Consider the following 16,323-nt stretch of genomic DNA (forward strand, 5'->3'; position numbering starts at 1 on the left):
TAGCAGGTGAGGTCGGAGAGGGCGAGGATTTGAGGAACAGCAAATCTCCACTGCACATTAATCCTACAATGATGCTTTCGTTTCTCAATTCATCAGACCCAACGTATTCTTCTCCATTGATCTCTTGCTCCCCTTCCCGTTTGCCTCCCGCATTTCCGGCCACCGCCTCCGCCGCTGTTGCCGTCGCAGTTAATTTTAGAGCGGATCCTTCTCTTTCACGTGTTGCCGTCTCCAGTAGCAGCAGAACCAAATCAAGTAACCTTTTCTCAGATTCTACCTATCCTGCTAAACATTTTCGGTCCAGATTCAGAAAGTATTATTCGAATTCCGACCCCGCGTTCTCAGATACTGATGACAATGACGATTACTCTGACGCTTCAGAATCTGAAACGATTTTTGAGGATGATGGAGAAGTAAGCATCCAAATCGAGAAGTTGGGTAACAATTCTCGCAGGATTTACTCGAGAATTGGTATTGACGCCTCACTTCAGGCTGTGTGGAATATCCTGACGGATTATGAGAAATTGGCAGATTTCATACCTGGTCTTGCTCTCAGCCAATTGATTTTTAAGACTGGCAACCATGCCCGACTCTTTCAGGTAGTTTTTATTCTTCTTCTTTACCGCCCCTTTCCCTCCGTATGTTCTTCAGGAATTTGAACACATTTAACGATTTCTGGAGCGCTCGATTTCCATCTTTCTGTTTCTCTGTACGCCTATCGTGGTTATGAATATAACACAAAATGTTAGATATACTATAGCTGGGCTACGACAACATGAGGGAGTCATTGACTAATTTAGAGAATGATCATTAGTTTGTAAGTGAGGAATACTATTTCCATTGGTACGAGGGGTCTTTTTGGAGAAGTCCAAAGCAAACCTACGAGAGCTTATGCTCAAAGTGGATAATATCATATCATTTTGGAGATTCGTGATTCATAGCATGGTATCAGAATCATTCCTTAAACCTAACCATGTCAATAGAATCCTCAAATATCTAACAAAGAAGTGAGCCTCAAAGGTATAGTCAAAAGTGACTCAAGTATTGAACAAAGGGTGTAATTTGTTCGAGGACTCCATAAAAAGGGAGTCGAGCCTCGATTAAGGGAAGGCTGTTTGAGGGCTCTATAGGCTTCAGGGGAGGCTCTATAGTGTACTTTGTTCGAGGGGAGGATTGTTGGGAGGGAGTCCTACCTTGGCTAATTTAGAGAATGACCATAAGTTTATAAGTGAGGAATACTATCTCCATTGGTATGAGGCCTTTTGGGGGAGTCCAAAGCAAAGCCATGAGAGCTTATACTCAAAGTGGACAATAATATCAAATCCAAATCCATCCATGATATTTAGTACTCAAGTGTTTGAACTTATACCATGTCAATTTGAAGGATTCAAATTCAACAGGGTGAGGTTATTTCCAACTGATATCGATGATTTTGTGCAAAATACCATGAATTATGTTAATTTAGTAAGCCATATTGTGAAGTGCGTGGTAAGAATTTATATTAATTTTCCATGTGAGGAGAGTGCTGCTAGCCCACATTTCTAATTCCTTGGTGTCCGTAAGAACTATATTAGAACCCAAAAGTAAATCCTATCCGTTTCCTTCTTGGAAGATTTTATTTCGCTTCTCATCAAATGTTCTGAAGCCTGAATGTGTAGTTCGCCCTTCTTGAATGAATTAGGGAAGCTCCATTTTTTTAGGGGAAGAATCTCCTCTTTGACTCTTACATATGTTCTTATGAGACATCCACAAAAAGAAGTAATGTCTTTGGTTGACATTTATTTGGGCCTTCTTTTGGAAGTTCTGGGAAGAAAGCAATCAGCAAATCTGTAGGGACAAGGAATTTACTTCTGATTGATTCTTGATGCTATGGTATTTCTTATGGCTTCTTGGTGTCAATGCTCACTCATTTTTCTTCACTATAGCTTTTCCTCTTTACCATCCAATTAGAGAGGTTTTTTGTAACTCCCTTGGATCAGGGTTATTCTCTTCTTTTGTAATTTCATATTATCAATGAATTTAAAGGAATTTTTGGATATGGCTTAATGTACCACCCTATAAGAATGAAAAAGCTCTATTATAAAAAAACTTCATCATGGCTTTCTTTTGGAATATGTAGAAAGAAAGAAATCAAAGAATATTTATAGAAAAGACACAGAGCTACACAAAACTTTTCGACAATATTGTTTACCAAGCTATATCCTGATATAAACTGTCTAATATTTTTACTTCCTACAGATATACCTCCCTCGGTGCAAATTGGGAAAGTCTTTTGTAAATACTATGGATTATACATCCCTTTTGTAAATTTCAATCATCAATAAAATTGTCGGTTAAAAAGATCCCCCATTTGTAAGCTCTCTCTCTTGGAACTATACTCAGCCCCTTGCCTGTCCCCAAGCAAATTACGTGGATGTAATGATGGATTTCACAGAGGGTCTCCCAAAATCGTATGGGTATGTTGAGGACAAGGTGACTAAATACAGACATATTCTCCCGGTGTTACTCTGTTTGCCAAAGAAATTGTGCGCTGCCATTGGTTTCCCAGACCCATTGTTTCCAACAGGGAAAAGGAGTTTGTCAGCTACTTTTTAATTGAATAATTCCGTTTACAAGACACTCAACTGCAGTAAAGTATGACGTCCACCCACAGATAGACGGGCAACCTAAAATTATGAACAAATGTCTTGAAGCCTATCTGCATTGCTTCTGCTTTGAGAAACCAGAGCAGTGGAGTTTTAGGCTACCACGTGCTGAATTTTGGTACGATACAATCCCATTGTAGGCAGTTCATGGCTGTTCACCATTTCTTTGGTTTTTATGGTGGATGAGACTACAAATGACAACGTTAAGTCGCACTTAAAGATGTTCATTTAATTCGTGGAAAATCCTCATTTAGATGGAGAGAGAGCGGGAAGATAATCTTCTCTATTAGCTAAATGGGGTTAGGGCGGGGATTATTCCCATCCCCCGCCTACCTTGCTTCTTATTTATATATATATACATACATACATACAAGTTCCCTGCGAAAATAAATTGGGAAGTTTGTGTGGAAGGAAATTGAAATAGGAGACAGGGATGAAGAAGACTTCCTTGTTCCCGACCCACCATGTGGACACAATACGTTCTCTGTTCTTAAGCTCCATTCGACTATAGAACAAGAGTGAATGAAAACATTTGTTGATTTGCTTCACCATGAAGTGAACTACGAAGTGGAAGTCTTAGTATTTCTAGAAATCTGCCCTATTGCTAGCGTTCTTTAGCCACCAAATGCAATGAAAGGCTTAATCCAACTTCCTAAGCCCCTTTAATCTACTGCGAAGGGTTGAGGGTGTTGCTTATAAGTTGGACATTCCTCCACTTAATCCATCACGTCATGTTTGTAGCTCAAACGTTCCCTTGGGGCTGGGGTCAGTGCTCAGGCTTCCCCTCTTCGCAAAGTCGAGTGGTCGTTAAACCACCCAAGGTCTTTTGTGTGTGGAGGAACACCGAGACTGCTGGTTTGGAGATTCTGTTTCGCTAGAAGGCTCCTCTTGAATTTAAAGGCATGTCGAATTGATATCAACTGCAAGCAATTCCCAGATACCTTAGGGACAAGGTGTCTTTTGGTCTGGAGCAAAGGTTAAACCCCTAATTACCAACGTTTACACAAGGAGTAATAAGGGAAGGGCAAAATGAGCCAGCCTTCTCGATTGGGCTATGTGCAATTTTGTATTGTGCGTTCAGCTCTAATCTTCTGTAGGAATGTGCAATTTTGTATTGTGTATTCAGTCCTTAGTTTCTATATTTTAGTGTAACTTTTTTACCTCTGTCTGGAACATTGAATTTCATGTGGTCAACTTTAGTTTACTGCCAGTACGCTCTATTGCTTGACAAATTGTAAGAAACCCTTGTTTGTGCTCTTGCCTCCTACTTTCATATATGTGAAATATGTGAATGATTTAGTATATCAAAGGGTAAAGGGCTTTTTCAGCTGGTGTGTAGGAGTGCACTTATGTTTTCCCTTTTACTAGACTAGTGGTGAGGTCCCGTGGTTTCTATACCGCTGCGTTTCCTGGTCCTTTTCTTTTAGTGCTTCGATCCAAATCAATAGCTTCTAGCTAGTTCAGTGGATAAGATAGCTACACTCCTGCTCACTCAAGAATGGGACGGCAATGGTCCGCCAATAAGTTCGTTCTGATTTTGGATGCAGAACATTGGAATCCTGAAGCACCACCACGAACGCTACCACGCATTCACCTTCGTGAAGTACTCAATATTGTTTTCCTCAAAATTGAAGCCGTTTATTTGATGCTATTTGAAGTGAGAAGTATGATTCAATCCTATGCAATTTTGGCACCACACCTTCACATTGCTTTTCTTCATGCCTAGTAACATGCTTTGACATTCTTTCAATAGGTTGGACAGCAAAACTTGGCCTTTGGTTTCAAATTTAATGCTAAAGGAACCATTGATTGTTATGAGAACGACCTCGAAATTCTTCCTTCGGGTACAAGGCGAGTTATCAAATTCAAGATGATAGAAGGTGACTTTGCTCTCTTTGAGGGAGAATGGTCCATTGAACAGGTAATCATCCTTTGCATAGATCAATACATTTCTATTAGAAGGCATTTACCTTTCATGTAACAATCACTATCAATTCAGTAGATTTCCCTACATTTCTCTTAATCCTTTTAGTTATAATTAAAACATTACTAACCATTAATTTCGTAACTTGGTTATGTTGATGCAGTTTGATGAAGATAGACTCGAAGACGATGGTAACTCGCAAGATCAAGAAGTAAATACAATTCTATCGTATAGGGTCGATGTAAAGCCAAAGCTTATGTTACCCGTTCGACTTATTGAGGGTAGGCTTTGTGACGAGATAAAGCTTAACCTAATGTGTATTCGGGAAGAAGCACATAAAACCAGTTCAACCACCAGCTAATGGATTCTTCTCACATTCATATAATGTAAATCATCTCGATCTCGATTTATACTGCGCAATACCATAAATTCCTCCGTTCAAAATAGTTCGAGCACAAATATTCTTGCCAAAAGCTTCATTGGATTTGTCACTAACCAACTCAAACAAATGGCTATAGTATTTTCTTCAACACTTCATACCTTGATTCACAACAATAAGGCAAAATACGTTTTATTTCATTACAAACAAAGAGCTTGGAGTTTCTCTAGCAGGAGATCTCTTGATGTTGCACACTCTTCACATCCTCCATTTGACAGCCATAACCTTATAAACCATACTCACATAAGTTGCAATATATATTGACTTGTAATTTATAGGGTAAAGAAGAATGAGCTTACTTCATGGAGACAAATATACAGCTTCTAGATGTTCTTGGGCGACATTATCATATATCATTGCAGTGAATACAGCAATTTTATGAGGACTAGGGGTGTACCAATCAAAGACCAGCCCATTGGTCTCTTTGGTAACTATTATTGTCTAGTTTGCTGAACATGTAAATCATAAATCTGTCAAATATAGGTATCGCCACCTACATGTGGCAAACTCTATTCACACTTTTACAAGAAAACACTCGCCTATTGCGTACAGGCAGACGACAGTTTAGGACAAGGGATATCGACCAGGAATCTATGTTACAAGCTTGTGTTCATCTAACTATTTGTCGATTCTCAGGTTATTGCATAAATGACCCAATTCGGGTCGTCCCTTCATCCATAATGTGAATTTCATATCCTCTGCCTTGGTACAGTAGAGGTAGGATTTGAAAGTGATGAGAAAAAAGTACCGCCTGCAGCAGACACAAAGTTGAATTACAATTACACAACTTATTTCAGCCAAACAAAAAAAAAAAACAAAATACAAAACTTCTCATTGGATCCATGAAACGAGGTAAACTGTGAATGGAAAAATCGGGTTAGCCACTGCAAAATATCTAGCTCGAGCAAATTAACGATAACTAACGATTAAATCACCACTGAACCCAAAAACTAATGCTGATAGATTACAAAAAATTTAATCATGTAAATAATTTAACTCTTCACTTGTGGGCATGAAAATTGGAAGAGAGCCCAAGTGAAAATCAATATTAATGGGAAAAATGACAACATAAGGATTAGAAAACAAGACCTACTTTTTAATACCAAAAGGTTAAGCTAATGTATACGATAAATTTAATTATATCAATAATTGAACTCTAACCTTAGAGCCTTAATACCCATATCCATGAGGTAAGCTCGATGTTCCTCATCATAGCCAGGAAATTTTTTAAGTTCCTTGCAGTAGTAGTAAATGTCATCTCGTAAATGCCCTGCTCCTGCACACCTTCAAAAGCAAATGACAATTTCAGCTTTACTGTTAAAAAGAAAGGAGTAACTCAACAGCAGGTTACAAAGGCACAGAACAATTAAGGAGGTAATCTTCTCTTAGGTGCACACCCATACACAATAAGGCAAAAGCCATAAATAATTTTTTCGCATACCTTTCAATGACAATGTCTACATCTGCTTTACTCTTAGGACCGTGCATGAGAACTCGTGTAAGGCTTAGGATGTCACGATAATCACCGAGTCTGAATGCTGCTTCTTCAGATGCTTGAGCATGCAAACCGTCTTCATATAAATCTGCATTAGCTATGGATTGTGGAATATTTGAAACAAAATCTGCCTCGGCACCAAGTCTTATGCATAGAATGGCCATTGCATATGCCACTCCTCCAAATCCTGTGTGTGACACAAAAAGGTAGCATCCTGCAGAGCTAGAGCAAAAAAATTATTTCAAGAATTTGAATTTTGTAAAAGGCTGCGAAAAATGAAAGCTGGTTTCTGAAACCATAACACATGGGGGCTTGAGAATTACAATAGTCCGGCAATGCTGATCTTTTAACCAATCATAGAACTCGTGAATCTCAACAACCTCATAAATAATGAAAAGCTTATAAACTATCAAGACAAAATAAAAGGAAATTTTGTTATTTATTGCATTTTAATTCTTGAAGCAATACTGTCACTGTTGTAAAGGCATTCCACTAAGAAGCGTCAGAACCGAGCATATTATTTGAAAAACATGGATCCTAAGGTCCTTTAAGAACACGAAGCCAAGATCAGGTCTAGAGGGGCATCCTCAAAAGCTGGCAAATATTCAATGTTTTGACTGTATTTTCACCCTACACTTTTTATAGTCAGTCCTTAAGTGTTCATTTTTTTCTGGAGCACTTGGTCTTTATAGTTTATAAACACATAAGCTCTCTAATTAGCTTATCCATATAAAAAACTACGAAATCTTAACAATTTCTTTTTATATAGGGACTAAGTCATTATAAATTTTAAAGTACATGGACTAAAGTGTTGCATATTAAAGTTTAGAAACTAAATTGTAACAGATTAAAAGTATAAGGATTAAATAGTTATAAACTAAATTCAGGAACTTGTTTCTCTCCTAAAGTTTATGGACCAAAAGCGTTTATTAACTCTAAAAATATGTTAACATCGAGACCCATGGAAATCTTCGGGGGAAGGTACTTACTTATCTTTACAGAACTGGATGGCATCAACATCGGAAGCTAATGCTTCCCTCTCCCTGGTCAATGGTACCCTCTTATAAGTAACATCATGTCCCTCATCTTTCAGATGAGCATAAACTTCAGCAGGAGTCTTCACATCATCAGCAAAGATATTCTCCCAATATCCTATAACATTGGATTGATTCAATGATGGATTATACTCCTCACGATGTAAAAGCATACGACCACCAGATTGTTTGATTTCTGATAATATGTCTTCTTTTAATCGTGCTTCCATGTGTTCTACCTACATTTGATCACATTGAATGAAGTTGGGATATCTGGGCTGGTTAAATATTCATAAAAAATAAGAATGTATGTAGTTACAAACCACTGGACCGGTAATTCCAGCATGCTTGAGAGTATCAAATGGTTTATTCAGCTCCCTGAGGACAAATGGGGTGTCATTGATGTATACAACCGCTTCTTCTCTCAGATCAATTATTGCCACATTCAGAGTAGAAGATGCATCGACTTTGAGCTTAGTACATAAATATACTAGCATCTCTCGTGCTCCAGTAATTGTTGGAGTTCCCATGCTATAAACCGGGTATCCATCAACCTTGGGACCAATTAGGTAAGAAACCATACTTTCATTAAGATAAATGAAAAAACTATACAAAGGCAGACAAAAAAAAGCAAAAAAAAAAAACGGGAAAGGGGTTAAAGAACATATGAATTCCAAGGAGTTGCCAATGGAATGAAGAACAGATTATAAAATGGGACAAAAAGAACAAGGGCAGTAAAAGGAAGACCAAAGAGAAACATAATGCAATACGAAAAACTAATGCCTTGGTCCCACATATGGGAAAAATCTCTGTACTATTTAATAACTAATAATTCTACGCATGCTAGGATTACAAAATATAGAACCTCTTTAAATAGGCCATGATATCAATATAGAAAAGAAACTAGGAAAAGTAAACATATACCTTGAACACATGAGGTGCACCATGAATTTGTATATAGCTGGAAGTTCTCTGCCCAGGAAAGAAGTACATTTTAAGAATAGAGCCCTCACCCAAAACAGAACCACAACGAGCCTTAACAACAGCCTCCATGACAGCATCTCCATGTTGAGACTCATGCTGAGCTCTCAATGCCTCCTGAATTTCCAAATTTAACATTACTCCGTATATGCCCCTTCATTTCTGACATTGGGTAACTTAAGTGTAGAGAGAGAGAGAGAGAGAGAGAGAGATTGGACTTACAGGCACAGTAAAAAATCTCCCAGGCCTTAATCTTATGCTCCATTTCATTGCTTGGACCTCTGGTTTCTGATGCAACCAATTCTTGAATGTCATCCCCTTACATTCTCTATTTTCACAGATACCATCAAATGCTTCACTCCCAAGATACGCAGCAAAAGCAATCAAACGGAAATAACGCTCCAAATACTCAGCTCCACGGTTCAAGGCTACCCTCCTCACCCTTGGCTCCACATGTTGATTAAATACCTTCCTGTACTGCAGAACAGCCTGGCGAATGTTCTGCAGTGCAGAACATCTATCAATAATAGCATCTAAGGCTTCTCTGCATTCCATGCCATTATCAAATAGTCTCGTAATCTTCCACAACAATAAGATGTCATTTATACCAAACACACGGCTCTGATTCTTTTGTTTAACTTCTGTATGTGTGGAGGGTGATAATGCAGCGTTACTTTCAGTATTTTCATCACTCGAGGTACCACCATCCACTTCTTCATGGGTTTTCTTATTGAGCAGAACTTTAATAGGCCTTCCATAATCCATCCGAAGTTTTAATAGACATGCAATTACAGTTCCAGTGGTTGTTCTTCCTATACCCATCTAACAACATAAAACAAAGATTAAAGAGTAGTAAAACAAATTAAAAAGAAATGATGATCATGATTCTTTGATCCACAAGTTGACGTGAGTGGAAACTTCAACCTGGCAGTTGAACACAAACGCAGTATCCTTTGAAGCAGAAACTATATTCAATGCCAATGCATCAAAGTCAGAACTTTTAGGAGCTTTACCATCAGTAATTGGTACACGTGCATACTTAATAGGAAAGCCATCACACTCTAGTCTTTTGAAAACTTCAAATGGGGTCTGAACAGACTCAGAGCTCACATGTTCCCAAGTGTCATATATTTGCCGATTGTCTGTTTCGTGAATGACCATTATTGCACCTCCATATCGTTCAGCTTCCCTCAGAATATCTTCTTTTAGTCGCGCCTCCATTCTCTCCACTCGCTCTCGATCAATTCCCTGAAAAGAATGTTCATAATTGTGACTTCTTAAAGGATGGTGAAACAGAGTAAACAATAGCTTGAAAGGAACAAGTGTGGCTATTCCATTATATGAATTGTCAAGGTAATTTTCTGTCCAAGGTTTAGCTGGCTAATCTAACCCATATACGTATCGTAATTTGCTATGATTGTTGGTTTAGTTAGAGCTTTCCGGTTGTGACAGAATTCATACGATTTTTTCGATCCCTCTTTGGTGCATGGATATTGACCCAAGATCTCATCGACCACATTTTAATGTTTTAATCCTATTAAACATGAAAATCTTGAATGTAAGGTGTACCGTGTACTCCAACATGTTCTTGTACGGTCTTTCAACTTCGCGGAGCACAAATGGTTTTCCATTGATATAGATAACAGGTTCTTCCCTCATATTGTGCCAAAATATTGGACGACCACCTTCAGAACTGCCAATTCTTCTGATGACGGATCGAATACCATCAACGGTGGGATTTGCCACTCCATAGACGGGAAATCCAGGGACTTCTCTAAAATTGGGTGCACCTTCCACCCTCTCAGGTAGACTTTGGTTTTGACAACCGGGACAATGGTCACTCTTTAAGACAGTTAGACTTCCAAGAACCTCCCCATTTCTCAAGGCAGCGACTACACCCATCTCAGAAGGACGACCATCAGCAGATTCAGAAATCTTCAACAGGGTAGGCTTCAAACTAGCATATCCGAGTGCACCCATAGGATCTCTTCTCAGCAACCTTCAAACGCACAAAATAGTGTGGCAAGAAAGTTAGCTATAGTTTGCTCCAGAAATCTAGGATTCTCAGAGGGGATAAAATTTTGTGAATTCAGATACAGTATGAACTTGGTATTCAATAAACAAGATTAATGGCATAAACAATCTTCCGAGATAGTACTTGTCAACGCATTTGCAATTATTGTTGAAGTATCCCGATACATTTCACAACACGTGTTGAAGATTTCAATGCATACAACTGAATGAGGCCGAAATAAAATTGATGCATTAAGAACTAATGTATGAAAAATGTATATTTGGATGCAAATCATGTGAAGGTAGACTCCAGAAAGCCAACATAACAACTAACTCCTCACTTAGCATAATCAAGTCAATGTGGATCAGTATAATAGAATGCAATGAAGTGGTTGGACCACCAGCAGCTATTGTATCTTTCTTAAACTGGCCATCGGAAAAAATGTTCACCAACAAATTTTGCCGCAGCTTCTCCAAGGCAATGCCAGGATTCTTGCCGATCATCACTTTACCTCTTGTGTCATCCAAATCAAATATAGTATTTAAATTAAAATTTGTATCAGAAACAATTATAAATGTAGAATTTGGACCAATGGCCAACCCCCATGATTTAAAAAAGAAAAAGAAGTTCATGAAAAACTTTTACCACAGCTTCTCCAAGACAATGCCAAGGCTTTTGACCGATCATCTGTTTAATCTCTTGTGTCATCCAAAACAAATATTGCATTTAAGTTGAAATTGGCACCAGAACTAGTTATAAGTGTATAACTTGGACCAACCCCATGAATCAAAAAGAAGATGAAGACAGAACGGAAAGATTTACATAATGCAATTTGCTATACCGGCGTATGATACTGTACAGTTCAGGCCTTTCTTTCATCCATCCAGCAAAACTGCAATGACCGGATGAAGTAGAACGTAAAGCTGATCTCTCTGAATGGATATAAACAGCAAAGCATATGAGAAAGTAGTATCTTTCCAAGTACTCCACAAAAAATGACAATGCTGCTTCTCTCTTCATCTCATCAGCTTGCCGCAAAATACTGTTGCGATATGTGGCAATTGCTTCTCGCAAATTCTGTAGTTCAATTTAACGACACATCCTATTGTTGTGAATTTCATGATAAAATTGAAAATACAACATAAAGCAGAAAGAAATAGGATTCTACATATAGAAAGTAGAATAGCAAGTAAAAAAAGAAACCTACACTTTTGACTTAAATCAGCTATATCAATTAGAGGATGTAGCAGTATCGATTAGGTTCAAAGATTACCTGCATGGAGGCACATTTATCTATGACTTTATCCACTTGTCGTTTGCCTTCAGCACCACCCTGAAGGGAATTATCCTTGTTATAATAGGAAAAAATACTAGCTAAGAAATTTTGCAAAAAGTGGTAAGAGAGAGTATCAAGTACCTCCAATACTCGAGTCAAGCTTCGTATAACTGCATACTCTCCTCTACGAATTGCTTCGTCCGAATTTGGCAAATTGTCATCGACATTAGTACTGTAGTTTGAAACTTTTCCAATTGAATTTGTCCTTGTGATACCTAGATGATTCGGTAACAAGATTAACATTAACATTAACGGCACGCTAACATAATCCAGCTAAAATCCAACTAATTTAGGGGATTATGTGTATACTTTTAATATCCTTGCAAGAACTGCTAGTTATCAATTTTTTTTGGTTATTAAAAAAAAAAACATTGAGAAGAAGTGAAAGAATACAGGGGGCATACAAAAAAGGAGCTCAGCAAAGGGAGCCAAACTAAAACGAAAGGGCTCTAATAACCAAATAAGACCTAAAAAATAATTTTAATGTCCTTGCAAGAATTCTTTTTAGCCATTTAAGTTATTTCATAAAAGAAACCTAAATCTTGAACAAGAAGGATTCCCTAATTTAAATAAATATTTTACAGGGTCTCTGAGACAAACTAATAAAACTATAATCCAGCTTGCAAGCAGTTACCATGTACGTTTACATGCTTTGAAACACAATGATCTACTAATATATAAAGGTAACCATGATAAGAAAACCTCAGATTAGAAGTATTCATGATAAACGCTCTTTAATCTAGCAAAATAAAGATAAAACTAATACTTTCCTTTTTCCCTTTAAACAAAAAACTAATACTTCAATCCTGACCCATAACCAATGGATCACATCAAACACAATCTCTCCCTCTCTCCAATAAAAATCATGATATACTGAAAAAAATTAGGAGAACCTTTCATTAAGAAATGTGCAACTATAGGCATGTAAAAACAAAAGAAGCCACAGAAAAGATCTTCCCAAGAAAAGCAAGATCCTCCCAGAAAAAAAGTGATCAAGATACATATGAAAACCCAAGTGTACCCATTCTGTTCTAAAAATAAATGGTGGAAATTGATTAAATTAGAAATACATGGGGTCCATAGAGAGATAATGAATAATGCTCCACACTTACGAGGCACTCAAATCCCTTGAAAAAAAATTCTTTAATCGCACTTGAACCAAATACATATACAACAAAACGTGGCTCAATATCTATCTGCCACAACACCCTCTTCACACAATATGAAAAATGTGTTATTTTCATGATGATGTAAGATTGGGTGTCTTACTGTGCTTTGTAGTTCTTTTTAACTATTCTGAGCTCGCTAAGTTTTATGATGTTCAGGCATAATTCTCAGGTTTATCTACACATTTTTCCGTATAAAAGGAAAATAATCCAAAAACACATTCTCCAACTTGATGACTAAGAATTTAAGAATCTAGTGAAAATATGAGGCTGCTGCTTTAATATCTCCCTTTGAGAACCCACATTTGAAGAGTTTTGAATATTATCCTTTGCTTTCTTATTCTTAAACATTAAAGGCCATCCTTAGTTTCTTATTTTTAATAGTTGAAGCCTTTCCCTAGTTATTGTGCATTTGACACTGTTTTTTTTTTTTGGTTTGGCTTCACTTGTTTTGAGCTGATTTTTGGCATGCATTTGTATATCCTTTCATTTACTCTATAAAAGTTCCGTACCTCAGGAAATACTAATTAAGATCTACCAAGATATCACATACTTGGAACATTGGAAACAGTTCAATGTTCAAAACCATCCGAGTATAGACTCCATTTTCCTGACAATTTAGTGCCATTATTTCATGAAAGTGACAAATATGTTCATTTTTCTGACAATTTAGTGGCATTATTTCATGAAAGTGACAAATATGTTCATTTCCTGACAATTTAGTGGCATTATTTCATGAAAGTGACAAATATGTTTCCCTTATTGAAGCTTGTGACCTCGAATTACGTGAAATTCCTCTCACGAACACACAAGGATGTCATTTTTTTTTATTGTTCACTTCAAGATTATAGATTATTTTTAGTTGGTACTTCTGCTTCTTTGGAGGTTTGGGTTCATTGGTTCTCTGTTGATGGTTTGGAGCTCAGCTCTGCTTTTCTCCTTGTAGGGTTTTATATTTGGATGGAACTCCCTTCAGAATTTCCCCCTGTTGGTTCTATTCAACTCTATTTTTGGGCCTTTTTCCTTTGTTTCATGGTTCGCTGAAGTTGTCTTTGGTTTAGTTTTCAAAGGGTGATCTTTAAAGTTATGCTTGATTTTCCATGCACTTTATTTACAAGTTTCTCTAGAAAGTTTCTCTTCTGTTTTGTTTGCTTAGAGACATTTCTGTTGTGGGTGTTTCTTTTATGTTATCTTTTTATGTCCATGCTTTGTATCTTTGAGCGTCAGTCTCTTTTCATTTATTAAGTGGAAATTTCTATCTCTTGTTCAACCAAAAAAAAAAAAAAAAAAAAAAGAGGAACGATACTAGAGTACAAGGTTTTGTGTTTGAACCTCTATAATTTCATTTCCTCCCCAATTAATATTGATTTCCACTTGTTTAACCTTCTAAAATTCTCATGCCCACAAGTGAGAGGGAATGAAAGCATTGATATAAGTAAATTTACCTTAGCCTATTAGCTTAGGCTTTTGGGTTGATAGATGATTAACACTAAGTTTCCAAACAAAAAAAACCTAACTTTTCTTCGAACAACATTATATAAGAAATAATGTTAAAAGAAAATTATATAACTATAAATTAAAGATATTTTGCGTTAATTTGAGTACAAGACAACATTACTACCAGAAGCTCCAACTCGATTCAAGTAGACCAAAGTTGCAATCACCATTCCAGTTGTAGTTCGCCCACGACCCATTTGACAATTGAAAATTATCTCTGTGTTTATGTCAACTTGAGAAATTTTGCGAACCTGTATACAAGAATGAATACTAGATAATGTACCTAACAGGATATTCCAACCAAGCTACAAACAAAACAATGAGAAAAAAAAAAAAAAAAATACTCCAACAAACATAAAAAATACCAATTAAAGATAAATGAATGGGAGAACTATATGACACCATGGGTTTAGGCGCAAGTTGTAACTATGTTCATGTGGGTGCTTTTACTTTAATTGAATTAAAATTGGAGCCTTTAAAATCGTGGATTCAAACTCTAGTCACTGATATATTAAATATTCTATATTAAATGAAATAGCAAGCAAATGCCAAATGAGATCAGTCAAATGCACAACTAGCATAGACATCTACAATCATTAATGAAAAGGAAGAATGATATAAAGAATTCATCCCTTTCGAGTAAAACCGTTAAGCGAGAAGATAGAGAAAGTACAAAATGATGGGTAAGTAGGTCCATTTGTAATTGAATTTTTATAGAAAGCAAATAGAAATATATAAATTAGAATAAGAAAAGAATCTAAAGACGGGGTAGAGGAAACTCCATCACAAAAAACTACTTGACTAGCGCTTTTTTAATCACTGATAATTGTCAGGAGGTTGCAGTTAAAAAAAAATTGAAAAGGTAAAGAGGCCAACCAAGAAACCGTATTTTTGTACAAATAATAAAAAGAGTTGAAAGGAAGAAACTTATCTGGAAAAGATCTATCATTTATTTCAAGCCATAAGTGCCACAAAAGAGCTCTAGTAGCACAATATTCCAAATCCTAGCTTTGGAATCCAACCGTTAAAGACCTTCAAAGAGCCAACCATTGAGCCGGGGAAGAAAGTCTACAATCCCTAGATTTTTGAAAATAGAATTCCAGGCCTTAAAAAGCCAAGGAACAGTGATGAAACAAGTGACCAATAACTTCCATCTCCCTCAAGCATAATCTACAACCAGATGGAGACAAAGCCCAACATCTAAACTTCTTTGAAGCAAATCATCAGTGTGAAAGCTTCTGAATGCCATTGACCAGAGAAGAATTTTTTTCTTTGAGCAATTACATTTCAACACCAAGCTAGTGAGGGGAATATTAGCCTTTGAAGGGGTGTTAGAGAGGCTTAAGAAGGCTGACCTTGTGGAGTAAATTCCAGAACTCTCAAGGGACAAAGTTAACCAATCCGGCCTGACTTAGGCATACTAAATCCAACATTTCAATGATCACCACCCAACTGTCTACTTCTCTACCAAACAGCCCTCATCAAAGGCCATTGTTTCAGGATTGCTTACAATTATTCCAACACTCCAGAATAGAAGCGCCTTTATTGTTGGAGATGACTTAAGAGGTCAGGAAAACAAGACTGAAAAGAAGCTTGATCAAGCCAAATATCCATCCAAAATCGAATTTGATTGCAAGCACATTTTTTGGCATGTCCACCCAAGGCTTGTTACTTTTTTTTTCCCTTGATTCTCAAATTCTTTCATCAACCACCCTTGAGAATTAGCACCATAAACGAGGGGAATTCCTTCTTGAGTAAATCTCCAAATCCATTAAATAAGCAAGGAAGTATT

General features: G+C 37.0%; 2 protein-coding genes across 3 annotated transcripts in view; one reads left to right on the plus strand and one right to left on the minus strand.

Moving 5' to 3' along the window:
* Window positions 1–4,979, plus strand: LOC111806945 (Polyketide cyclase / dehydrase and lipid transport protein). The gene is made up of 3 exons (XM_023692491.2): window positions 1–599; window positions 4,399–4,566; window positions 4,733–4,979. The coding sequence occupies exons 1-3, from the start codon at window positions 69–71 to the stop codon at window positions 4,928–4,930; spliced, it is 897 nt and encodes a 298-aa protein (XP_023548259.2). The 5' UTR covers window positions 1–68; the 3' UTR covers window positions 4,931–4,979.
* The window catches only part of LOC111806944 (metal ion-binding protein), a 23,570-nt gene continuing 12,198 nt past the window's right edge, over window positions 4,952–16,323 (minus strand). Inside the window, exons 8-21 of one of the 2 annotated variants that reach the window (XM_023692489.2) lie at window positions 14,656–14,782; window positions 11,950–12,083; window positions 11,806–11,865; window positions 11,374–11,609; window positions 10,088–10,517; window positions 9,443–9,766; window positions 8,741–9,340; window positions 8,462–8,635; window positions 7,861–8,091; window positions 7,493–7,776; window positions 6,450–6,725; window positions 6,170–6,292; window positions 5,308–5,759; window positions 4,952–5,233 (exon numbers count right to left, since the gene is read on the minus strand). In XM_023692489.2, coding sequence (XP_023548257.1) covers window positions 5,627–5,759; window positions 6,170–6,292; window positions 6,450–6,725; window positions 7,493–7,776; window positions 7,861–8,091; window positions 8,462–8,635; window positions 8,741–9,340; window positions 9,443–9,766; window positions 10,088–10,517; window positions 11,374–11,609; window positions 11,806–11,865; window positions 11,950–12,083; window positions 14,656–14,782 — 3,132 coding nt within the window. In that variant the 3' untranslated portion in view covers window positions 4,952–5,233; window positions 5,308–5,626. Of the gene's footprint in view, window positions 5,234–5,307; window positions 5,760–6,169; window positions 6,293–6,449; window positions 6,726–7,492; window positions 7,777–7,860; window positions 8,092–8,461; window positions 8,636–8,740; window positions 9,341–9,442; window positions 9,767–10,087; window positions 10,518–11,373; window positions 11,610–11,805; window positions 11,866–11,949; window positions 12,084–14,655; window positions 14,783–16,323 lie in introns of those variants that run through there. The other variant, XM_023692490.2, reaches the window with a different exon arrangement.

The sequence above is a fragment of the Cucurbita pepo genome, chromosome 12 (assembly GCF_057944985.1).
Source record: "Cucurbita pepo subsp. pepo isolate OVF chromosome 12, ASM5794498v1, whole genome shotgun sequence".
NCBI lineage: Eukaryota > Viridiplantae > Streptophyta > Magnoliopsida > Cucurbitales > Cucurbitaceae > Cucurbita > Cucurbita pepo.